General features: G+C 39.0%; 1 protein-coding gene across 1 annotated transcript in view; it reads right to left on the bottom strand.

The window, feature by feature from the left end:
• The window catches only part of LOC135218070 (N6-adenosine-methyltransferase non-catalytic subunit-like), a 43,749-nt gene extending 22,322 nt beyond the window's left edge, over positions 1 to 21,427 (bottom strand). The window contains exons 1-4 of the mRNA XM_064254214.1: positions 21,263 to 21,427; positions 18,859 to 19,077; positions 15,604 to 15,748; positions 14,817 to 15,010 (exon numbers count right to left, since the gene is read on the bottom strand). Of these exons, the coding sequence (XP_064110284.1) occupies positions 14,817 to 15,010; positions 15,604 to 15,748; positions 18,859 to 19,077; positions 21,263 to 21,427 (723 nt within the window). The remainder of the gene's footprint in view (positions 1 to 14,816; positions 15,011 to 15,603; positions 15,749 to 18,858; positions 19,078 to 21,262) is intronic.
• Positions 21,428 to 27,500: the final 6,073 nt, after the last annotated feature.

The raw sequence follows: 27,500 nt of genomic DNA, 5'->3' as shown, positions 1-27,500 counted from the left end.
CTGGCAGATATATATATAGCTGTATTCTCTGAAGTCCGACAGAATTTCAAAATTCGCGGCACACGCAGTGGGCGGCCAGGTGGTAGTACCACTTCCGCCGCTGGGAGGCGGATATCAGGAACCATTCCCATTTTCTATTCATATTTTATAGTGCCACTGTCTCCTGAGGGGAGGTGGGTGGGCACTTAATTATATATCTGCCAGGTAAGTATGAACAAATTTACAATTGTATTATAACAATAACATTTTGTTCATGAAACTTACCTGTCAGATATATATAGCTGAATCCTACCTTTGGAGGGTGGGAAAGAGACAGAAAAGGATTTTAGGAAACAAATCTATGTGAGATGATAGACATCTTGGTTCCCTACCTTTTAGCATAGCTGACTTCGTGATTACTGTCACCAAGTCTGCTTCTGCTTTACTAGAGTTGCCAGCGAGTTGAGACCTGTAATGCTGGTGCGCTCCAGATGATCTGTCAACGGGGGCGTGACCATAATGTGCTAGACCATATGACCATACTTCTGAGGGCACGAAGCTAAAACCACCACCTGACCTAACTATCAAAGTTAGTTCCATAACTTCTAGGCTAAAGAAAGGGAATGCGCCTCAAGCGACCGACCCTTCAAAGTTAAAAGCACACCTATCCCTTTTCTATAGGATAGGATTCGTGCTGCTTCCTGCCCTCATAATATATCTACGGTATATGTATGGTCCTAGCGACTTGCAGATCTCATATGTCGTCTTCACATCCCGCCGTGGGAGTGTGAAGCGAACAGAGTTGCTTCGCTAAAACATGGCACTCAGGATGTTACTGAGTGTCATGCTCTGTTGAAATGCTTCCGAGGCCGCGCCCTCACCTCTTGAGCATTCAGTTTAAAAAATCTCAAATCTTTATGCAAACATAATGAATGAGACTCTTTAAAAGAACTCCTTAACTATAACGCCAGGGCGTTCTTGGACATGGGCAAGTCTGGTCTTTTTACGGAACACCGCAGATTGTCCGAATGACCTCGACTTCCTTTAGTTTTATCAAGATAAAACTTGAGAGCCCCGACATGGCACAGGACTCTCTGTGGCTCTGCTCATAATTTGCGCCATCTCCTTGATCTCCAGCCTCTGGCCAAGGGTTAGATGGGTATTCGTACTTAGCAAGAACGGAAGCCTTAGAGGGCCACCACATTATGTTCTCTAAAGCCATAACCTCTGATGATGGCTAAAACCTCACTAACCCTCTTTTCCGTAGCTAGAGTGGTTAGAAAAATAGCCTTTCTGGACACGTGTATAAGTTTACAGAAAGGAGAAGTTCGAAATGCTTTGACATCCGGAACTTCAGACTACGTCTAAGTTCCATGCCAAAAGCTTCGATCTAGACAATTTCAAGATTTCCACAGACCTCAAAGATCGTGAAGGGCTTTGTTGTTTGACAGATCCGAATCTCTGAGCCTAGAGGCCGTCAACAACATATTTCCGTATTCTACAATAGTAGGGACTGCTTTGGAGGGTGGGATAGCTTACCCCATACTTCAGACGGAAAGGGAAGACGGTAAAGAAATTCACAGAGTTCAAGGTGGAGGAACAGTCTTTCTTCCTACACTATCCCCAGAAACAGTCCAGTCCAATTGTTACACTGCAAATAGGCAGCACTGCTATGTCCTTTGGAAATGAGACTTGCCATTAATCTTGAAGACCCTCTCGCTTCTCTACAATCTGAACGCATTCAGACTCCAGAGCGGAGAGGTTTTAGGTACCTCTCGAAACGAGCTGTTAGAGTAGATCGATTCTCTCGGGAAGGGTCCTTGGAAAGTGCTCTCTAAAGGACGTGGCCTCTGTGAATCCACCTCTCGAAGCCCACCTGGAGAGATCAGCGTCTTTCTCGCTCCTTCTGATGCCAGCAATTAAATTATATTTCCTAAGCTTTGAATAGGGGAAAAGAGACTAACCAACTATCCCCATTCCATACTATAGGATGGCGTCTATTGCTACTGCTCTCGGATCGAGAATAAGGGAGCAACGTAGAAGAAGCTTCTTCGTCTTCACTATTGCGAAGAATCTACGAAAGGACGACCCCAGAGTCTCTACAATTCTCGACACACTTCTAAACGAGGATTACTCAGTTTGGAAGTTGCTGCCGTCGATCGAGAAGATCCGCACGGACGTGTACTCGTGTAACGAACCTCTTGAGGATCGTTACGTTCTATGCTTATGCCCATAACCACTCTCTCTTCTTGAGACATGAAAGAGCTGTGGAATTATCTTAGATGATTTTGACCACTCGGCCAAAACTCACTCTTTTAGGAACTGGAGAGCCAACCAAATTGCTTCCAATTCTTTTAGACTATGTGCCAGGACATCTGTACCTCTGTCTAGATGCCTGGCACCCTCTCGCTATCACCTAAGGTGATCGTCAACACATTGAGAGATGTTTAGAATTATTTCTAGATCTTTGATGTTATTTCAGTTCTCCGTAGGAAAAACTGTAGAGGTCTGAATTGCAGTCTATTCAGGGAAACAAGCTTCTCGAGAGGAAATGGTCCCCAGCAGACTCATCCATTCCCTCAAAGACAAAGCATGCTTCCTTCCCTAATAAGGCTGCGCTGCATAAACAGGAGAGCATTATAGTGATATGCCGCGGTAGACTCGTACAGAACTCTATTACAGTGCGGTAAACCGCACCGAACAGGTCTAAGAGATATCTCTGTTGAAACTTTCTAAGTAAACGGAAGGCATGGTTCAGGTCATGATTCCTAGAAATCCCTTCAAACCCGAGCTAAATCCATGATTGTGGGGCAGAGATACGGCTAGTCAGCCATTGCCTGCAGGAGAGAGAGACGTAACCGACTGCGCATGTCAGAGAGCTAGCCGGTACTGCGTTAATCACAGTAACAGCAGCCTTCATTCATCGTCTCGCACCATTCTGCCTGAGTTGCCAGCTACTCCATTTACGAAGGAATAGGTATGATATTATCGAGCAAAAGGAAACCCTCAAGCAGGCATATATAAACGAAACAGAATTCGCTAAATGCAGAAGCTGAGTTGTTGTTGTCGTAACAATACCTTAAGCGCTGTTCTTACCCGGGAACTTTTGAAGGTTGAATTTGGGGGAATAAGGGAAATTGATTAATACACTTAGAAACAACAGTCCTTTCGGTTGCTATCCGTAGAGGGTAAATACGATATGCGTTTATGACTTGACTCATACGTTAGTAATATGACGCAGAGATAAACTACGTAAATATTGTAGTAATTTGAGCATCAAATTCTCTACTACATTCTTTCCTCGACGAGGAAGAGAGAGAGAATGGAAATCGACTGTCTTCTTTCTCTTTGCCAAGAGACTCTTTGCCAAGAGACTCTTTGCCAGGAGAAGTGGATTAAAATTATTCGAATAGAGATCCTCAAGTGAGAACCGAGGATCGAAAAGGACCATTCAAGCTTCTTATGATATTGGACATAAGACTTCATGGACGTAATCTACAAGTCTTTTTCCCTTCCCGGATGAGCCTCTGATATGAATGAGAGCTCTTCCGAACCTTGTTAATAAGAGCTTATCCGCTTACGCGATAAAATGTTATTAAGATCTTTGTCAATGAGAACTAACCCATTTATGAGGGGTCCCCGACTTACTTGACAAAACGTTTAGTGTCTTGTCGATGGGAAAAAAAACCCCCTTACTTGACAAAACAATTAGAATCTTGCTAACGGGGGAAACCCAAACTTACATGACAGAAAGCAAGCCAGGAATTCGAGTATATAGTCCTCCCGATTCCCGCAGAAATCGATGAAGGGGCAGGAGAGTTCGAAGAAGAAATTCGGGTATGCCTCATCGCTAACTCCGAATCTTTTTAAAATTTCCTATAAAGAAACGTCCTGCGGAGCGTCCTGAAGAACGTCCTCTTGATGTGTAGGATGCCTATCGTTCTGCAGAACGTCCTGGCAAGTGTTCTGTCGAGCGTCATGACGTGTAGGATGCCGAGCGTCTTCAAACGTCTTCAAAAGCGTCGTCGCTAGCGTCCTGGCGAGCGTCCAGATAACATTAAAGCGCTTCCAAAAGCGCCTGGCGACGCCTTGCCAACGTCTCAATGTTATGACGTCGAGCGTCCAAAGCGTCCTGGTGAACGTCTCTACGTGTAGGACGTCGAACATCGAAAAGCTTCCTCACGTCTCAATGCGTGGGACGTTGAGCGTTTTCAAGGGACGTCCTCGCGCGAGTCTTACCGAGCATGTCGGTGCATAGAACACCAAGTGTTCTGAACGGCATCTCAGAGAGGATCTTGTCGCCCAAAAGCGTCAACACAAGTAACTTGAGAGACTCCCTAGCGAAGGGAACGCCGCTCATGAAGAGCGAGCGTCCTAAGCAGAAATAAGGTGATCGTCATCAGGACGAGTCTTAAGGACGTTCGCCACTCTTGACAAAAACGACGGCCGCCTGTGCGACATCTTGCGTCTTATCAAGCTCATCTACACTTGCAGAAGGGTATTTAAAAGGACGCCTGTGTGTTCTTGGGTATGGGGAATTCTTTGCCTTCTCCTGTCGAAAACTAGGATAGTCTGTCCAGCGTGCTGCCGAACCAGAGACATCTCTGGCCGCTGACAAAGCGTCCTTAGGGACGAGTAAGAGGCGTCTTGGCGAGCTGTTTGACTATGCAAAGCAGCTTGCCGGACGTCAAGCTCATCAGCTTGAACAATATCCTGTTCCGTAGTAAAGCGAACGTTACGTAACGTATACGGAGCGCCATGCGGAGAGAGGTGGGGAGGGGGGTTGTCTTGGATAGACAGGAAAAAACAATCCCTGCTACAAGATTAACGACGTTCCTTCCTCTTGATAGAGCGCAGCATGTTTAGAAAGGTATCCTCGTGAGGATATTTCCTTATGGACGTTTTCTATTTCTTGACCAAGACGACGGCCGCCCTTTGTCACACTTATCGATATAAACTACTGCTGAAGGGACGCCAGATCAGTGTGTAGTCCCCGTAATCCTCCATCGGCTTTCGACATGCTCTCTCCCTGTCCTGGGAGTCCGAAAGAGGTCCAGGCCTAGAGGCATTATGGGGCCGATCTGACGCTCCCTCCTGACGAGAGAGGACGTGAAGCGTCCTCTTCTCTAAAGCTTCTTGTAGAGGGCGCGAGTCCTTCCAAGAGCTCCAACCCAGCGCGGGGAGGACGCCTCGGAGGACGAGAAGCAATCCTTCATGATTCGTGCACGTGCACGATCTTCCGCAGCCTGGGAAGCGTCAACAGGCCCTCCACCGAAGGGACGCCAGATCGATGTGGGTTCCCCGTAACCCTCCTTCGGCTTTCGACATGCCCTCTCCCTGGTCCTGGGAGTCTGACAGAGGTCCAGGCCTAGAGGCGTTATGGGGCTGATCTGACGTTCCTCCTGATGAGAGAGAGGACGTGAAGCGTCCTCTTCTCTAAAGCTTCTTAGAGGGCGCGAGTCCTTCCGAGAGCTCCAACCCTTGCGCGGGGAGGACGCCTCGGAGGACGAGAAGCAATACTTCAAGATTCGTGCACGTGCCCAATCTTTAACAGCCTGGGAAAGCGTCAACAGGTCCTGCCGAAGGGACGCCAGATCGGTGGGGAGCCCCCGTAACCCCTCTTGCGGCTTTCGACATGTCTCGTCCCTGGTCCTGGGAGTCCGACAGTAGGTCCAGGCCTAGAGGCCATTATGGGGCCGATCTGACGCCCCCTCCACAACAACAAGGGGCACTACACTTCACAACACTGATTGGAGAGCGAGCACTTTAGATTCTAAGATTACTTGATGTAATGCCTCCCCGCAGACTTCTTCTAGGCCCGTAAGCCATACCACAGGGTTAGGCAAAATAAAGTCTACAGGAGGTTAGTAGGTTCATTATTCTAACTTCTGTTTACTGTGGAGGAAAACCTCCTGATTCTAACACGCTCTAAAATGCGTACACGAATCATACTTCTTCCGTAATCAGTCACACATTACACAAATTACATTGATCTTTTAACAAAGAAAACATGTAAACGTCATGTATACTAAGCGAGTGTCTACCGAAAGTTCCGGTAGCCTCACCTTACCCATGCCGACAACAAAGGCTGAAACTAGGCTAACTAGCTTCAGACATCAAATACAATGAAAAAAATTTAAATTAATTTATGAAAGCGTATGCCTAGCCACAAATCCAGGTCAATTATTGAAAGAATAATTAGGATACTTGCTTAAGTGGCTAATGAAGTTTCAAAAATCCTAGGCGGAGGTACTGCAAACAGTTGTTTACAGCACCGGCGACAGAAAAAATATGCATGGAAAATGGGAATGGTTCCTGATATCCGCCTCCCAGCGGCGGGAATGGGTACTACCACCTGGCCGCCCACTGCGTGTGCCGCGAATTTTGAAATTCTGTCGGACTTCAGAGAATACAGCTATATATATATCTGACAAGTAAGGTTCATGAACAAAATATTTTTTCCGCTTCGGCGCTCACTCCGAGACCCCCTCGGCATACGGGAGACAATTTTTATTATACCCCTTCGGCGTTAAAGGGTTAATGTAAAGAGCAATCCCTTCAATAAAGAATACTACAGTCAATTAGTAAGGTTTTAGTTTTATAAAATTTAAAAATTATGTAAGAATGAAGGAAATCCCAGTCTTCACACATCTTTTTCTTTCGAAATCCAGTCTCTCTCTCTCTCTCTCTCTCTCTCTCTCTCTCTCTCTTTACTGAGATGAGATTTTTATGGTACACGTATGTAAATGTTTATTAATACTTTCAAATGATAATAGTAATAATAACAATAATAATAATAATGATAACTGTAATTACAAAAATCATATGTGAGAGTATTTTACAAATACGTACTATGACAATCTCCACCAATGAGATATGCAGAGGTTGTCAGCAAAAAATTTCAAAGCATCAGCTCCGAAATTCTACTCAAGAGATAATAACTGTATTTATTATGCAAGAGGATATTGCAGAAACACGAGAAAATTGCAGATCAGACACAAAATTAATAATTATGATGAAGGAGATCAAATATTATGGAAAAGTTGGATTTTTTAATGTCAGAATTTCTGGAATGAAAAAAGAACAACATTCCAGAACAGGAAAGAGACATGGGAAAATCCTTATTACTACCAGTATTAAATGAAGGAGAAAACACGCAAACCATCATAGTGATGAATGCGCAGGGTTTAGTTACGAGTAACTCAAAAAGAAAAATAGAGTACTTAGAAGAACTAACCCAAAATGAAAAGAAAATAGATATAATGAATATAAGTGAAACCTGGTATTCCCAAGAGACTGGGAATATGATCAAAATAAAAGGGTTCCAAACTTATAGATCAGATAGAAAAAATAGGAATCAAGGGGGAACCGCAATATATGGGAAAGACAAAAAACAAGGAAAAATATATGGAGAAATATAGTAACTCAGAATGTGAACTAATAGCGGTAGAATTTGAATCTGAAAAATTGATGAACATAGTAATATATAGACCTCCTAATACTAAAGAGTTTGACTTAATAATTGAAAAATTGGATGATATATGTAGAAATCACAAGGACTGGACTATTCTCCTATCTGGTGACTTCAACTTTCCTTTCGTAGAATGGAAAGAACGAATAGGAGATTGTGGTTGTACTTATACATATAAAAAAAGAGAGTATAGTAGTGCAGAAGATAAGAGGCAATTTGAAAAGCTATTAGATATGCTACTAGAATACAACATTCAACAAATAAAAAATCACCTGCCAACAAGAAAGGAAAATACTTTAGACCTAGTATTTGTGAACGAGATGAATTATGTTAAAGAAATAATAGTTTATAATGCGAGTATTTCAGACCATAATGTCAAAGAATTAACAGTTCATTCCAAAGCAAGTGAAAATAGAGATAAGCAAGAAATGAAAAAGTGGAAGGATATGGAAAATACAACTTCTACAGTAAAAATATAAATGGTCAGAAATTAATGAGAATTAAACAAAGATTGGGAATAACCATTTTTCGTAAGTGATGACATAAGGGTAAATACGGAGATATTATATAAAATATTGGAGATAATAGTGGAAAAAATATATACCGAAGAAGAAAAGTAAACATCATTCATGCATACCAAGAGACAGAAGGATCTTGTCCAGAAAATCAGAAAGTGGAAAAAGGTCTTGCAAAAAAAAGAAAAAATGCATGGAAAGTTATAGAACTAAAAAGTAAGATAGAAAATGCAGAACAAAAGATTATACAATCAAAAGAAAATGAAAAACGGGACTTGGAAGAAAAAACCCTATTAAATATCAAGCAAAACCCCAAAACTATTATACTCATATGGCGAAGAAGATGAATAAAATAAGAAAGAATAGAAATAGGCCCTCTGAGAATGAAGGGAGATTAACGATGAAAAAAAGGAAATTTGCAACATACTGGCAGAACGATATAAGAGAGAATCCACCCCTAGAATAGATAATGAAGTATATATAGAAGTAAGGATGAAAATAGTGAATATTTAGCTGAATAGATATTAATGGAAAGCTGATATTGTGCAGGCTATTAATGAAATTAAAAATGGAGCTGCTGCAGGGCCTGATGGATTCCTGCTATTTTGTTTAAAGAAAGTAGTTTCATTCTATCGCAAAGCCACTTGCAATATTATTAAGACAAAGTGTAGATACAGGCAAGATATAATGATGAGCACAAATTAGCATATATTACCCCTACTTTCAAAAGTGGATCAAGACTAGAGGCAAGTAATTATAGGCCTGTGAGTCTAACATCACATATTATGAAAGTGTATGAAGGGTAATGAAGAAAAATATTATGAAACATTTAATAAAAAATAAAAAATAATTTGTTTAATAAAGGACAACATGGTTTCGTACCCGGAAAAAGTACACAAACCAACTGTTAGTCCACCGTGAAAACATATTCAAAAATATGAAAAGCGGAAATGAAACAGATGTGGTTTATTTAGACTTTGCAAAAGCTTTGATAAAGTAGACCATAATATATTAGCGAAGAAAATTAGAAACACAATATCGTGGATAAAGTAGGAAGATGGTTAAAAGAATTTTTACACAACAGAAAACAGATAGTTATCGCAAACGACGAGAAATCGGATGAAGCCAAGGTAATATCCGGTGTGCCGCAAGGTACGGTGTTAGCTGCAATACTGTTTTGTTATTATGATTGAAGACATAGGACAATAATGTTAAGGATTCGGTAGTGAGTAGTTTCGCAGATGACACAAGAATAAGTAGAGAAATTACTTGTGATGAAGATAGGAACGCTCTACAAAGAGACCTTAACAAAGTATATGATTGGGCAGAGGTAAATAGGATGGTATTTAACTCTGATTAAAATTTGAATCAATAAATTATGGAGACAGAGAAAGAAAGCTATATGCATATAAAGGGACCTAATAATGAGTACCATCACAAATAAGGAAGCAGTTAAAGACCCTTGGTGTGATGATGAATAGGAACATGTTATTGCAATGATCAAATAGCAACTCTGTTGGCAAAATGTAAAGCAAAAATGGGGTAATGTTGTTTACGGCACTTCAAAACAAGAAAAGCTGAACACATGATTATGCTTTATAAACATATGTTCGTAGTCCACATTGAATATTGCAATATGATATGGTACCCACACTATCAAAAGGATATTGCACAAATAGAAGTGTACAAAGGTCCTTTACAGCTAGAATAGAAGAAGTTAAGGACCTAGACTACTGGGAAAGACTACAATTCTTAAAATTATATAGTCTAGAAAGGAGAAGAGAACGCTACATGATAATTCAGGCATGGAAACAGATAGAAGGAATAACAGAAAATATCATGGAACTAAAATATCAGAAAGAGCAAGCAGAGGTAGATTAATAGTGCCCAAAACTATACCCAGGAAAAAATAAGGAAGCACACAGGACATTAATCCACTACGCACCAGCATCGATAATGCAGCGTCTATTCAATGCGTTGCAGCTCATCTGAGGAATATATCAGGAGTGAGCGTAGATGTGTTTAAGAATAAGCTCGACAAATATCTAACTGCATCCAACCGACCTCCAAGATTGGAAGATGCAAAATATACCGGAAGATGTACTAGCAACTCTCTGGTAGACATTAGAGGTGCCTCACTGAGGGACCTGGGGCAACCCGAACAGATGTAAGGTCTGTAAGGTAAGGTAAGGTAATGGTAATCGGTCTCTCTCTCTCTCTCGCTCTCTCTCTATCTCTCTCTCTCTCTCTCTCTCTCTCTCACACAGATGTATGGTTTTGGATGATAAATAAATGATTTACTAATTTTCAAATATCAATATTAATGTAAACAGCAACAATATCAATTCATTAAAGAAAATACTAAAGTGAATTAGCAAGATTTTAGTTTATAAATAAAAAATTATGTAAGAATGAAAGAAAATCCATTTTACCCCACATCTAGTCTTTGAACCCCACGTAGCCAAGCTGAGATGGCTGGGGTCCAACAGCTGTCAAATTTATCAAGTAATGTGGCAGGAGGTGGGAAGTGTGTTGCCCACTCAGAATCATATAATTCTCTCTCTCTCTCTTACTGAGATGAGAGAATTTCTATGGTACATGTGTATGTTTATAAACATTTTTCAATAATAATAATAGTAATATATAACTAATTTCTAAATTCATATGTGATATTATTTTAAAGAAATACAATAATCTATCCATTCACTCTTTTAAATAAGGATAACATCTCTCTCTCTCTCTCTCTCTCTCTCTCTCTCTCTCTCTCTCTCTCTCTCTCTCTCTCTTGCCACATGAGATACGTATGTCCTAGTGGTAACTCTCGCCCTCTGTTTGGGCTGGAAAGTGTATGTATAAGTATATCTTTAAGAACATTACTACATTTTATGGTAAAATAATAATATACAGTACTAGTTTACAAATAATATTAAGTTTAATAAGATTAAACAGTAACAATAACCTCTCTCTCTCTCTATCATCTCTCTCTCTCTCATCTCTCTCTCTCTTCTCATCTCCCTTCTCAATCCTCTCTTCATCTCTCTCTCTCTCTCTCTCTTAACGAATGTTTGTTTTGTAGTATAAATAAATGATTTTATAACTAATTTTCAAATATTATTAAGATTAATCAAAAATAGTGATTCCCCAGTCTTTTTTATCCCACGGGAGGAAGGGGGAGTAAATGACAGTTTGATATACAAAATTGGTGGAGGGAAAGGAGTGGAGTCTAGGAGTTATTCTCTCTCTTCTTCTCCTCTCCTCTCTCTCTCTCTCTCTCTCTCTCCCTCTCTCAGTAATAAATAAATGATTTTAATAACTAATTTTCAAATATTATTTAAGTTAATCAAAAATAATGATTCCAGTCTTTTTATCCACGTGGAGGAAGGGAGTAAATGAACAGTTTGATATACAAATTGGTGGAGGAAGGAGTCGGAGTCTAGGAGTTATTCTTCTCTCCTCTCTCTCTCTCTCTCTCTCTCTCTCTCTCTCTCTCTCTCTCTCTCTCTCTCTCTCGTCTCTCTCTCTCCTCTCTCTCTCTCTCTCTTATTGGCTGTAGGTATATATTTTTAATGGTAAAATGTTTAGATGACTTTGAAATTATATTAATAATATAACCTCAAAGATTAATACAGTAATAGGTAGTAATTTTAGGTATATTTGAAGTAGGATGTTATTAAAGGTTTACATTTGGTATCTGAACTTTCAAGATACGGCGTTATAAGCATTTTTTAGTGGTGGTTTTAACTATTCACGGGGGTGTATGGTACACATCCCCCGCGGAATACGGGGAACACTGTAGTATTGTCTGGCGGAAATATCTGATAAAGAAAAAATAATAATATTAGATGGATGCATGATATCGTTAGCTCAAATATAGGCGGGCTGCGGGGAATTCAGTCCAGCAAAGAAGTTGAACTCTTTGGACAAACGACTTCGCACTTTTCACTCAGCCAAAGATTTAATCAAGTTGTTTCGTAATATTGTTTCTAATTTTATCATATGATGAATATATTTTAAAATGAAAGAGATATCAAAGATTTATTGGAGTAATATGAAATAATAATCTCAGTGAAGTAATAAACAACAAAAAATTAAGAAAGATTGACTTCTTTTCAGGCCGAGTCCAGTACGGATGCAACATTTTAAGACATATTCTTAATTTCTCTTCATATATTACACGCATCTAAAATCTAAAAGCACCAGCATATTCAGGGTGATTTTATTGTATAAAAATGCAAGTTTTATTTTATCTTGATCGCATGAATTATTGAAAATCCAATAATAAATAAAAACAGGTATAAAGAATTAAAATGCTTCGTCCTCTTCACTTTTACTCGTAATTCCTTTGTGTTTTATCTTATTGATTTCAGGAAAAGATGACTTAGTTGTACAATTAATACCGAATCCTATGGTATGACCAAAACTTTCCTATCTTGAGCAAAGCGCGAGATGATTGAAGAAATATAAACTACTTGCTGAGTGGCTACCACAGGCCAAGGTCAGTTGTATTGAGGTTGAGGTAGCTGTGGGTACAGTCTCTAAGGTAGACCCTGGTGAAGGTGGAAGGGTGAGACCATTTGCCAGCTTCCATCACCTGGGTAACAGAGAGGTTCCTTTTGAGGGCAAGTGATGTGCTCATTCCACGCACATTGTAAGCCTTCAGTTGACTGGTACCAGCAAGTGGAGAAGCGGGAAGGGAGAGGGTACGGCAAATCCCCTCTCGAACCCAATGTGAAATGGTATTCCTTGTAACCCTCTTCTTTGACGGGCCAGTACTTACAAAGAGATGTTGTAAGGTGGGTCGAGTAGAGCTGGTCCGTTGAAGATAGTGCCTCAATGCTCTCAGAGGACAGAGATGTAGCTCATCTGGGTCTTCGGTTACTGTGCTCAGGCTCACAACCTGGAACGAAGAAAATCAAGAATCGACCTGGGCCGGATTCTGGGATTTCGCAACAAACTCAGGGACGAAGCTGAAGCAGGCATTGGTCCAGCGCTCAGTATGAGGGACAGTATTGGCTAGACCATGAAGCTCGCTGACTCACTTGGAGGAAGCAAGGGGGGGAAGAAAACCTGTTTTCAGTGTGAGATCCCTATCAGATGCCAGGGGCAATGGTTCATACGGAGCTCTCTTCAAAGACCTGAGGACAGCAACGATGTCCCAGGGAGGAGGCTTTGCCAATACCAGAGTGCAACCCTGTTCAAAGCTTTGTATGAGCATAGAGAGTCCCTCCGAGAAAGAGAGATCGATTCCCTTCAGGCTGAGGACTTGGCTCAAGACCAAGCGACAGCCTTTTACTGCCGAGACCGAAAGGAACTTCTCTCTCCGGAGGTAGAGTAAGAAGTCAGCAATCATGGGGATAGAGGTTCCAAGAGGAGAACTGCCACTCCGACGACACCAATCACAGAAGATGGCCCACTTGGTTTGATAGACAAACGTTGAGGACTTCCTGAGGTATCGTGACATTGCTGTCGCAGCCTCTCGCGAAAAAGCCTTTCACTGTGAGGAGCTGCTGGATAACCTCCACACGTGAAGATGTAAAAAGCTCACCACGCTGTGGAAGATGAAGATCCTCACATGTGGTTGGGCTAGGAGGTCGGGGAGTGGCAGAAACACTCTCGGAGTCTCCACCAGCAGAAGTAGAAGGTCTGGGTACCATTCTACGTGAGGCCATTTCAGCGCTACTAGCGTCATGGTCAGGGAAGGTGTTGATCGCACTTGATTCAACACCTGCCTGATCAGGCATAGACGTTGAGGCCATCCCAGGGGTGCTGGAACACATCCTCAAACGCCGCCATCGGATCTGGAACGTGGAGAGCAGTAAAATCGGCAACTTCTGATTTAGAGCGGTAGTGAACAGGTCTATCGTTGGGAACCCCAAAAAGTCAAGACTTTGCTCGCTATCCGAGGAGCCAAAGACCATTCGGAGCCAACAATCTGTGTCCTCCTGCTCAGATTGTCTGCCATGATGTTCCATTTGTCTGGAATGAACCGAGCTGTCAAACCTACAGAGTTGAGAGCTGCCCAATAGTGAATCTGCACTGCTAGTTGGCATAGCTGCAGAGACACAGTACCGGCTTGATGGTTCACATATGCCACTATGGTAGTGTTGTCGCTCATCAGCACCACCAAGTGACCTGTCAGCAGAGAGCTGAAGTGCTGGAGGTTATTTGCTACCAATTGGGAAGGCATACCAGTACTATACCTGAATCTATCTAATTGTAGCTTGAATTCCCCTTCATCTCTCAGACACTTCTGCAAGACATACTTTACATATTCTCTTGCCACTACCTATCAACAGTACCAAACCAACACTTTGCATATCCACAGTCAACACAGTTGGCCTCCTTGAAGACTGGCCTCTTATCCTTTTCATCTTCAAATAATCATCTGCATTTTCAACGTCATCTGAATGTCTGGGAGTCCATCTCTCTTCTATACTGTTATGCAGACAACATATGATTCAGATTATAAAGAACCATACAATAATCTCAATAAGATAAAAACTTTGTTTTTTTTTTTTCATACAAAACAACCATCAACCAACCAAAATTGTTTGGCAGTTGATTTCTTGGAATAAAAAAGGTGATCATCACACATGGGGGAATTACAGTCTTTGAAAGATGGTAGAGTCAATGTAACTGGACATTTCCTGGTGACTTGGAATAAAGGTAGTATATGATTAACAGATTTGTGTGAGAAAAATATGTTAAGGGTAATAGAGTGTTTTCTATTGTATAGCTTACTGGTAAAAGCACAGAAAAAAACCACTCAATATTGTAATCTGCACATTAATAAAAAGACAGCTGAAAATACAGTAATTATCCTACTGGAGTTCTCAAACAAAACTACCAACCTGAGCTATGTCCAAGTCCATTATCTTCTGCCAGTCCCAAAATTGTACATTGCTTACTCCAGCATGTTGATACTCCTCTAATGGAGGTTCCACAAGTATAACATCAAACTTAGTAGGGGAGATCTCGAAGATCATAAGCATGTAAGTCTGTTTGCAAATACATTGGCGGTGTGCTGTTGAAGCTATCAAATCATACCTTTAAAGACATTTTATGAAAAACATGTGAATGTGTAACAACAAAACATATAAATAGTATATCTGATTTTCAGATAATTGTTTAAGAAGCCTTGAATCTGCAACTTCCACAAAATCTATTAATAATATTTCAATGCTATTCACACATACAGTAATTGCTTCTGTTGTGAATAAAAAAATACATTCCTAATTCTTATTTGAAGAATATTATGTGATATTTACCTGCATATACAATCTGTACAAAATATTGACATGATTCTTTAGATAAGGTTGACGTGATCCTTTAAACAATCTCTAAAGTAACAATATTTGGGCAGCTCTTGTTTCATACGTAGACAGCTATCCCCATTACAATTGTGTCAAGTTCTGGTCCCATTTAGAAACAAGGAAAGTGAAAGTTAGATATCATTATGACCTCCTACACACAGGAGACCCAGAATTCTAAATGTTATATTCTTCCATATGCTGAGGAGACCTTACCTAACATCTGACTACCATTTTTCAATAAAGGCTTTTATACACAATAAAGAAAAGTATCAATTTGTCATAAGTTTGGTATGTTCACAGAGATTTAAGTGGAAATATCAACTTACCTTAAGCTTAATAAGTTCACGAAGCTTAGGATATTCCTCAAATCTGTCAGCGAGACCAACATCTCTAATAAAATTCTGAGGTCGCTGACCTGTGTCTACAAAATGCTGGCAGTAATCATTATGAGGATTTGCTGACTGAGTACCCTAGAGATTGTTTAAGAGTTAATTAGTAAACTTGCTTCAACAAATACATACCATTATATAAACTTGCTAACAACTATTTCTTAAGAACCTATATAATAATTATATATTTATTAAATTATAATAATTGAGCACATCATCTGAATATAAAATAAAAATATTCAGTTCAATTCATAACACTAGAAGCAAGTAAAGGTAGAAACATTTATAGCAACTGTTTTTTAATATATAAAATAAAATAAATATGTACAGGCAGTCTCCAGTTATTAAGTGGGGTTTCCATTCAAAGGCTTGATGATAAGCAAAAATCGCAGATAACTGGATTTTGGCGACAGTGCCTGCCTGTATCTCAAAATTACTGCACCATATTAACCCTCTTACGCCGATTGGACGTATTAAACGTCAACATAAAAGTTTTTTTAAATTCGCTGAAAAATACTTATAGGCCTACCTGGCGAAAACTTTTGAATCACGCGCCTTAGGGGATGCTGGGAGCTCACAGATCAAGGCGTTGTTTTGTTTACAATCGTTACGCAGGCGCGCAAGCGCGAATTTCTTTCTTCTCACACTAAAAAGTATCAGTGACACATCTCAAAAATTATTTCGTCACTTTGACATAATTTTTGCACCATTTTAAATTAGCTGTTACATGGAGTATTATATATGAAAATGTGCGCAATTTTATGTAGAACACACAAAAAAAAAAATACTCATGATTGTAGCTTTTATCAATTTTGAAATATTTTCATATAAATAACGATAAGTGCCAAAATTTCAACCTTCGGTCAACTTTGACTCTACCGAAATGGTCGAAAAACGTAATTGTAAGTTAAAAACTCTTATATTCTAGTAATATTCCATCATTTACCTTTATTTTCCAACAAATTGGAAGTCTCTACCACAATATTTCGATTTATGGTGAATTTATGAAAAAAACTTTTTCCTTGCGTCCGCGCGGTAACTCTTCCGATAAATTTTTTCGTGCGATTGTCGTAATGTTTGCACCATTTTAAATTTGCCGTTACATAAAGTTTTATATGTGGAAACGTGCGCAATTTCATGCACAATACAACTAAGAACAACCCATGGTTGTAGCTTTTATCAGTTTTGAAATATTTTCATATAAATAACGCTGTGCCAAAATTTCAACCTTCGATCAACTTTGACTCTACCGAAATGTAGAAAAACGCAATTGTAACCTAAAAACTCCTATATTCTAGTAATATTCAATCATTTACCTTCATTTGCAACAAATTGAAGTCTCTAGCACACTATTCGATTTATGGTGAATTTATGAAAAAAAAAAAAAAAAAATTTCCTTACGTCCACGAGGTAAACTCTCCGAAAAAAATCAGAAAATTTTTTTGTGATTGTCGTAATGTTTACACCATTTAAATTAGTCGTTACATAAAAGTTTTATATATGAAAATGTGCGCAATTTTATGTAGAATACAACTAAAAATGATTGATGCAGGTTGCAGCTTTTCTCATTTTCGAAATATTTGCATATAAATCACGATAAATAGAAAAAAAACCACGTTCCGTCAACTTTGACTCTACCGAAATAGTCGGAAAACGCAATTTTAAGCTAAAACTCTTACAGTCTAGTAATATTCAGTCATTTACCTTCATTTTGAAACAAATTCGAAGTCTCTAGCACAATATTTAGAGTTTATGGGTGAATTTAAAAAAAAAAACTTTCCTTCTACGTGCGAGGATTCTAACGCCCACAAATCTCCGAAATGCGTATGTCGCATTTTCGTTATATTTGCTCCATTCTATATTAGGTGTTTCATAGAGTTTTATATATGAAAATGTGTGCAATTTCATGTAGAATACAATAAAAAAATAATTGAAGGTTGTAGCTTTCCTTATTTTTGAAATATTTGCATATAAAATAAAAAAATATAAAAAAATTCGACATTCAGTCAACTGTTTAACTGATCCCGAAATGGTCAAAAAACTGCAATTTAAAGCTAAAAAACTCTTGATAGTATAGTAATATTCAATCATTTATCTTCATTTGAAACAAATTGGAAGTCTCTAGAACAATATTTAGATTTATGGTGAATTTTTAAAAAACATATTTTTTTACATCCGCACGTTACGAATTCATGCATCATTTTGTGATAATATTTTCTCTGTGTTGCTTTGATCGTTTTACAATGTGTTATATACCAAAAATGATTGCAATTAGTGTACAATACGGCGAAATAAAAAATTAACTCGTTAGCTTTAACCGTTTTGCCCTCACAGCACAATTTGAATACAACTATATAAAAAAATTTGTTTTCGCACTATCATACATCGCATTATTTATATATGATAATGATATTTTTTTTCCATTTCTGATGGTTGCATACTAAACTTCAAGCAATGACAAAAAAAGGAGCCAAAAATGAACTCTTAATCTTGAAAACTAAGCGCGCTGTGATTTTTTGAAAAAAATACTTTTTCCGCTTCGGCGCTCACTCCGAGACCGCCTCGGCATACAGGAGACGATTTTTATTATACCCCACTTTCGGCATAAGAGGGTTTTTTTTTTTTTTTAAGGTATCTTGTACCTGACAAAACTTCCACAATAAAATTCAGTTATTTTATTTGAATTTTTTAAAAATTATTTATATCATCCATCTTTATTCAACAAAAATGTGAAAAACTTTTTAAATGCATTCTTACCCATCCCATCACAAAGTCTTTATCCTTGTTTTTTCTCAATTACAAGTGAAAACACTAAAATATCTACAAGCATGCAATACACACATACTTTGTTCAAAAGCCAGTTTAATAGAGTGTCAGGCTGTCTTCTCTAGATGAAGGCTAAAGAAAAAGTGCTCAGTGATGGATGGCGAGTAATTGGTAACGCCAGGGTTAACCCAATTTCTATTTCAAAAACTATAGGAACCTGAGACTTAGTGTACCATTTTCGGTATTTATAGCAAGTTATAACCTACATAATCATGGTGCTAAATGTCTTGATACATAAGTTACATGACGCTATGTTGCTCTTAATTCACGGAAATTAAAAGTGTTCAAGTGGACTAAAATCAAAAGCATTACAACACACACACAACAGCCTGCCCAGAATTACAATGAACACTAGAGTTTCTTACCTTCAGGAAAGTGGAAGAATCTGTGTATATCATATTAGCTGCTTCATCTCCTTCAAGTTCTTCTTGTTGCCTTGTTCTTCGAAGCCTTTTAATGCGGTCAATATCATCATAATGTTTATCAGTGTTTCCTAGGGCTTGACCCAACTTATCAGCACTTGAGACTCCCAACTGAAATTTAAATAACCACCACAAAAATATTTTATGGCCCAGAATGAAAGCCTATTAAACATAAAACAAACTATTTATGTAGAACATTTGCATAAAGTACAATTTCAAGTCTTATGTTACATGAAACAATTACGTAGTACTTATTGATACATTGTAACACATAAAAGCTTTATGATAAAAGCTAAGCATTAACATTTATTGAGAAAGCATAGCCAAACACTTTCAACGAGCATATTTTTGAGATAAAACTTTACAAATCAAGGATCTGCTGAAAGTAAACCAATACAGTCTACAACTGATAAATATTCAGATCACCAGACATGTAAGTAAAAGTACAATTTGTGAAACGACCTTTAAATATCAAGGGAATACTTCACTAGATCAAGTATAGCCTAAGGTTTTGAATACTGTATTTTATACCTTTGAGATTTCCATGACATCATGCAAATTTCATCCCTTGATCTGACAATGTCAAATGACACAGCCACCAACATTTTTTTTTTTATGATCAGGGATTCTCCAAAGGACATCTTAGAGGGTGTTAGGGGGTGTTTTGACTTCTTTTTTTTTTATATAAAAGTTGGAATGTTCAGAGAACTGTCGGTAAACCAACTGATAACAGACATAAAATTTTTTTGTCTATTTTCCAAACATTTCTTAGAGGCACTACAAGACATAAAAGTGAATAAAATAAACATCACGAAAAAAAAGATACTTGTCATGTATAAAACAGTTATACATTTTTAGATACAAAAAAAAAACCTATAAATTTCTATTATCGCTGATTTTTGGCTATCGTTACGTTTTTAGTTATATTGTTACGTCGTCGGAACGGAAACCCTGCCAATCAATTGGGGACTGCCTGTACCTAGGCAAAACTATGAATTACTTTAAAATTTGGATTAGTTCCTATAGAAATACGTACCAAAAATCACGTTTTATGTAGAACACATCTCTTTAGGTGGGAGTTTTGACAGAGACTGTCACTGTGCTTAGGCTTTGGATATCCAAGTTATCTATGCCACTTTTGCATGTGGGCAGGTAGGGAAAGCAGTTTATATGTATAATGGAGAGGTAAGTATTTAAAAGAATAAATCTTAAATCATGTACTATTTATATTTTTTGAATTAACCTTATCTCTTCATTATAGAGCTGATTCCCACATTTGAGAAAGGAGATGGGCAAGTGGAAATCAGCCAAGCCTTTGAGGGCTACTTAGTAACAAAACATTTTGTATAAAACAAGTGTTTATTCTAACCAATGAACTCAATCCATAGGCTATTAATGCCACCTTAGAAGGATTGTCACTAAGATACAAAATCCTCATCATGAAAATAGTCCGAGGTCTCTTTGGAGGATTGCCCCTTTAGCAGGGGTTAGTATTACTGTCCCACCAAAACCCTGCAGACAGAGCCAATGATGGATAACTAAAAAGTACATATGTACAAAAAGGTATACTTTTAATACTCAACACTGAGGACCTCTAAACTTCCTAACCACAACCAGGTTTAAAATGCAGTACAGTAGACCAAAAAAAGTTACCCATTGACTCAGGACATATCCCCTGCAAAAAATCAGAGGAGTTAATCCTCTGCAATAATTGTATTTAATCTCAGCACTAAAGTAAATACAAGATTACCAAGTCACAGAGTGACTTCAATGTCTTATCCATGGATCCGTTTTTTATCAAACTTAACAGTTGTAGCCATCGCTCACATGTCCAGTGGCTTACCTTCCATTAAGGAAAGAAAATTAATCATGAAAGTCCTTAACTATTCAGAAGCCTTGGTTTCCAAATCACTAAATACAGAACCTTTACCTCAGGTTAATTCTTTTAGTTCAATTCTAACAATCTTTACAGACAATACTTGACCCCCAAGGGGCCAAGTTCCTCAACCCCTAGTGACTCCAGGCTAGGAAAAGACACAGTTGTAGTTAAGCGCCTAGCCCAAAACTGTAATTAGCCCAAAATAAGGCAAAAGATCACTGCCTTGTCTTTGTCAAAGCCTATGTTATCTGAATATAATTGTGGGTCGCTCACTCTTTAGCTGTGTCTAAGGTTACTGTGAAGTTTCAATGTTTATCATGCCAGCAACAGATAAAAGCCTGAAAGTCCTACAGTTCTTAAACACAGTCTCGACTTCTTTCAAATACTAATGTGTTACAAACACCGACTTTGATCTCCAAAACATCAACTGCAGGATCGCTGATAACGATAGGTAGTGACAGCTCTCACTTCATGTGCCTTAACCTTCAACAGCGGGAATGACTCATCATGAACTTGGGCATGTGCCTCGATGATGGGAGATCTTAAGAAGGACAGAGCGTTCTTGGAAAGAGGGCAAGAAGGATCCTTTACTGAACACCATAAGCGTGAAAATGGACCTCTCATTTTCTCCATTTTGTGAAGATAATCTTTTAGTGCTCTTACTGGGTATAGAAGCCTTCTGGCCCTAAAATATCCATGATATTCTTAATGACGAAAGAGTGAGGCCAAGGGTCTGACGGATTCTCGTTCTTCGCCAAAAAGTGAAGGGTTAAGGAACAAACTGCATTTCCTTGAGTGAAACCTACTCTCTTGTCCACCGAGTGGATTTTCTTGGTCAAATTCTTAAGGGAAGATGACCGAAGAGGCTCAAAAGGAGGTCCTGAAAGATACTTCAGGACTATATTGAAATTCCATGCTATACAGTCCTTAGGTGCTTTTCATGTTTCAAAAGACCAAATAAGATCTGTCAGATAAACTATTCAACGACAGATCAAGTCCATTATTTTAAACACTGAATTGAGCATAGCTCGATATCCCTTAATCGTAGAAGGGGATAACTTCTTTGTAGGCCTCAGGAAGAGAAGGAAGTCTGCAATTTGACTCACAGTGGTCTCAGAAGAAACTTTAACCTGTCTCCACCATCTTATGAAAACGTTCCACTTTGATTGGTAAAAAAAAGAAAAGAAAAGAGTAAGACTACTCGAGGTGAATCAAGGAAGTGAAAAAGGTTTACCCGTATATACTCACATATCATGCGACTTTTGAAGCCCTAATTTTGGAGCTGATTTTAAAGGGGTTGCATCTTACATGAGATATAAAATTTGAGTATGTAATAATCATATATTACATTGTATGATAAAAAAGAAACATAATTGATATGCATCTTTCCCATGGATATTTTAAAAAAGCCATGTTATACTTCACTTCATCCAATAATAGTATAGTATGTATTTTCATATTATTTGTATTATAAAATACAAACATAGCTATCATGTTTTGGTTTGAAAACAGCTGAGGGGCGATTGCGAGTAAGTTTGTGTTTGCTGTGTTGAACTCAAATCAGAGCGATTTTCTTGCTTCTAGTTAGCGCAAATGAATTTCAAGATACTCTATTTATATGAAACAATGTTATTTAACGTTATACATGTTTTCAAGTGGAAATATCACTTAAAATCATATCGTTTGTGAAGGAAATTTGGTTATTTTTTCGTTAGTAGATGGCGCTGAGGGCATGTTTATTGCGTAAACAAAAATCAACAGCTTCCGTTTGATATTTTCCTTTTATCTCATCAGAATACCACGAGCTTTACGTATTTATCTTTTATTGGAGTGAAAACAGTAAACTGTGTTCTTTTCATGCCCAATAGTTTTGATTAAAACGCATTTCTCTCATTTTGTTTACGGTCGAGTTTGAAGGTACTATACCTAAGTTTGCGAGTTTCATCCATATAGTACTATAATCATGCATTGGCAACAAAGATATATAACTCCAGTAAACTTACGTCATCAAACACAATCGTAGATAAAATTGAGATAAAAAATTAGTAACGTAACGGTAAAGGTTCGTACTACGATGAAATGAAGTGAGAATAGCGAACGGAATCACGTAATATTTTTACACAATAAACATGCCCACAACGCAATCTGTTAACGAAAAAAAACTTTAGTTCACGAGATGTATTTAATTCATATTTTGACTTAAAAACACATAGTAAAATGACAAATTACCTTGTCGTATATAAGTAAAGTATCTAGATATTTTACGCTAACTAGAAGAAAGGCCAATTTGCTCCGAACTAAGTTAAAATGCAGAGAAATAAACCCGTATTCACCATCAGCTTTGTTAGTATTTCATGATATAATAATACGAGAATGCATAAATTATTATGGATACTGTAATGTATAACTTTTTAAAAAAAATCACAGAAAAGATGCATATTCATTGTTTTTATTTCGTAAATATACTAGCCGTCAGCAGCCTGACATCGCTCAATTAGGTATGCTGATGTCGGTCCGAATCTGATTCCTGTTTCGTGTCCATTTTTTTTCTACTGACATGTCATGGTCAAAATGCATTGAACCTCCAAAATTGGCTTATATTAATAAATTACTAAATTATATCGTATATGTAGTATACAGTATACTGAAGGCTAGGCTACTGTATTCGTATATACTATACGATATATGTGCCACGATATCATCATCATTGTATACGCGAGGCTAACTTGTTAAATGTTATTCCATTTCTCTTTGTACTGAATTATCATAAGCCATGTGCATTGAACCTATAGAATTAACTAATTAATAATTACTATGCCATATATGTATAAAGTATGTTGTGTAGTGTATGCTAGGCTACCCTATTTGTAAAGATGGTGTACTGATTACCCTAGTGTAGGCTAGGCTAGTATAATGTTCGTACGAAAAATTAACACGGGCCGACTTACGTCCTAATCGATTTGTGACTGGTTGGTCATAACCAATTGCGGTAGTAAGTCGACTACTACCTGTAATGTAAAAATATATCAGTCCTATTCTTCTTAACATCATTTGTAACATAACTATGGTAATTTTTTTACTATCGTACAATGGTTGAAATGCAAGCAAAAAGGCTGTTGTTATCGGATTGGTTGTTCATAACAAATCAGCTGTTTCTGGCTGTATGCGTTTTCCAAACAAGTATATCTTTACTACCGATAATTTTGGCATTCTCTTTTTTACAAATTTTTTAACTAGAAGATGGTGTAGATTAAGAGATGAAGGAAAAGGGGTTGGCCTAACTAAAAAATGGAATAGCTAAAGAGGAGGAAAATCTGGTGCCCATGAGGCTCTTTATAGTAAAGTAAGAGTGGGGTACATAATTGGAGATGGAGAGAGCAAATTTGGGCAGTATTGGGTCAGGTGAAGGGGAGCAAGATTGGAATGAGAGGTGGGATAGGCTGACGTACATGATGATCAGCATTCAAAAGTTAGAGGAAGCCCAGGGAAGAGAAAATAGATTAGTTACAAGGACAGAGGTGATGGATGAGAAAATATGTGAAATGGTAAAAAAGAAATTGGCCGAAATGGACTAAGAGTAACCCCAGTGCTATGAGCGGAAATGAGAACGATGAGGTAAAAAGGTGCAAGAAAAACGATACCTGAGAAAGGAAAGGAAGTACCCGGCATGGATGAAGACAGTAGGAATGAGGTGAGTGTAAGTGATGAGGAAGAGAAAAGTAAGAAAAGGAAGGGAAAAAAAGAAGATAAAAAAAAATGGGAAAGCTGTGAGAAAAAAAAATGACCAATTTGTCCAAAAATGATATTTGTTATGTTACAATAAAGTTCATACATACTTACCTGCAGATATATACATAGCTAACACTCCGTCGTCTCCCCGACAGAAATTCAAATTTCGCGCCACTCCGCTACAGGTAGGTCAGGTGATCTACCGGCCTGCCCTGGGCGCAGGACTAGGAACCATTCCCTTCCGTTTTCTATCATATTTTCTCTCTTCCACCTGTCTCCTGCGGGGAGGCTGGGTGGCCTTTAATTGTATATATCTGCCAGGTAAGTATGTATGAAACTTTATTGTAACATAACAATATCATTTTCATACAATCAACTTACCTGTCAGATATATACATAGCTGATTGGCACCCTTTGGTGGAGGTAAGAGACAGCTACTTTATGGAATAGACAGGTAAACAACATATGTTGTAGGTATAAATAAAACCTTGGTTCCTACCTGATAGGTGTAGACTTCGTGGGTGTTTGCCCAGTAGTCTGCATCACCTCAGAAACTTTAGCGAGATAATATGGAAATCTATGGCCAAGAGTTCTTGTGGGTCCTGCGATGGGGTCTTATTCGCTTACAATCGCAAGCCTGAAAGGACTTTGTCAATGGGTGCTGATCCACTTATATGACAATACACCTTATGAAGGAGCACACAACCAATCCCGACCACCTGATCCTAACATATGTTAGAAATAAAGATGTTCCGGAGTTATCCCCGAAACTCTTCACAACCACCAACTCAAAAATACTCTACGCACATACATAATTTTCTAAAAAAAAAAATTATTATACTCATCTAATTAGATATGACAAGATTCTCTTACTGAACAACATAGACGGCCGCCCGTGCTAAACCAAGTCCTCCATTGTTCGAAGAGACTCCAGACCATATCTAAAAAGAAGAAAAGTATACTTACTTAAGGATTGGGTGTCGGCTCCCGTACCCAGAATCGTATCCACCGATACAAAAGGACCCAGAGAAAAAACACCTTCTCATATGTCACACGAACGTCGTTTCAAGTAATGAGATGCAAATACTGAGTTGCATCTCCAAAATGTCGTATCTATGATGGTTTTAAGCGACATATTCTTATGAAACGAGAGAGACGTTGCTACTGCTCTCACTTCATGAGCTTTCACTTTCAACAGTCGAAACTCTTCGTCAGGACAGACCTTATGCGCGTCTGTAATGACGTTCCTCACAAAGAATGCAGAGCATTATTGGACATCAGTCTTATTGTGGGGTCTTTTACCGCGCACCAAAGACCTTGTCTAGAGCATCCCCTCTGATGCTTTCTCTGAAGGTAGAACTTCAGAGCTCTTACAGGGCATAGAGACCTCTCTGCTTCTCTTCCTACGAGACTCGATATGCCTTTGACTTCGAATGACTTAGGCCAGGGATTCGAGGGATTCTCGTTCTTAGCTAAAAAAGGGTCTTAAACGAGCAAATAGCTGAGTCTCCCTTGAAACCTACTTTATCCTGCAGAGCATGTAATTTACTAACTCTCTTTGCCGTAGCTAAAGATAATAGGAATAGGCATTTTTCTGGTGATGTCTCTAAACGATGCCAGATGAGGAGGTTCGAACCTTTCGGATGAAAGAAACTTGAGAACCAGGTCTAGGTTCCAGTTAGGAGGGACCGGTTCCTTAGACTTTGAAGTCTCAAAGGACCTTATGAGATCGTGAGATCTTTATTATCTGCCAGATCTAATCCTCTATTCCTGAAGACTGCCGAGAGCATACTTCTGTATCCCTTTATTGTGGATACAGCTAGATGAGATTGCTCTCTCAGGAATAGAAGGAAATCCGCAATTTCTGCTACAGAGGTAGTGGAGGAGGACAACTTCTTAGTTCTACACCACCTTCTAAAAACCTCCCACTTTGACTGATATACTTGCCTAGTGGAGGTTCTGCGTGCTCTCGCGATCGCGCTTGCAACTTCGCGAGAAAACCCTCTCGCTCTGACGAGTCTTTCGATAGTCGAAAGGCAGTCAGAGCTAGAGCGTGGAGGTTTTGATGATACCTCTTGAAGTGTGGCTGTCTGAGAAGATCCATCCTTCTTGGTAGGGATCTGGGAAAGTCTACGATCCACTCTACCACCTCCGTGAACCAATCTTGGGGCCGGCCAAAAGGGGGCTATCAAGTCATCCTCGTCTCCTTTGACGCCACAAACTTTTTCAGTACTAGTCCCAGGATTTTGAATGGAGGAAAAGCATAGACGTCTACGTGAGACCAATCCAGCAGGAAGGAAGGCGTCTACCATAAGAGCTCTTGGTCTTCCACGACCGAGCAAAGACTGCCAGCCTTTTGGAGATGAATGTGGCGAAGAGATCCACATGAGGGGTCCCCCACAGAGACCAGAGATCTTGACACACCCCCTTCGTTCGTGTAGGGTCCACTCTGTATGAAGGACCTGGTTCCTCCTGCTGAGTCTGTCCGCCCTCACATTCTTTACTCCCTGAACGAACCTTGTAAGAAGGGAGATGTTCCTGTGAGACGTCCAAAGCAAAAGGTCTTTCGTCAGCTCGTAAAGGAACGAGGAGTGAGTCCCTCCTTGTTTTCGAATGTAGGTAAGTGCCGTGGTGTTGTCCACGTTTACTTGCATACTTTTGTTCGTTAAAACCAGAGGTTCTAGACTCTTCAAAGCAGGTGTACGGCGAAGAGCTCTTTGCAGGTTTATGTGCCAAGACACCTGCGCTGGTTCCTAGGTGCCTGACACCTCCTTCGAGCCTAATGTTGCTCCCCAACCTTTCTCCGACGCGTCGTAGTACAACACTAGGTCTGGGTTCTGGATTTTTAGAGAGATCCCTTTGTTCTCTTTCAGAGGGGGCAACCACCATTCCAAGTGCGGTCTTATCTCCACTGAATGGGAAGGCGTCCGAAAGTTGTCCAGTTTTTCCAACTCCAAGACCTCTTGAGGAAGAATTG

The sequence above is a fragment of the Macrobrachium nipponense genome, chromosome 9 (assembly GCF_015104395.2).
Source record: "Macrobrachium nipponense isolate FS-2020 chromosome 9, ASM1510439v2, whole genome shotgun sequence".
NCBI classification, from domain to species: domain Eukaryota; kingdom Metazoa; phylum Arthropoda; class Malacostraca; order Decapoda; family Palaemonidae; genus Macrobrachium; species Macrobrachium nipponense.
The sequence above is the reverse complement of the archived record's forward strand: the minus strand, read 5'-3'. Positions and strand labels throughout refer to the sequence as shown.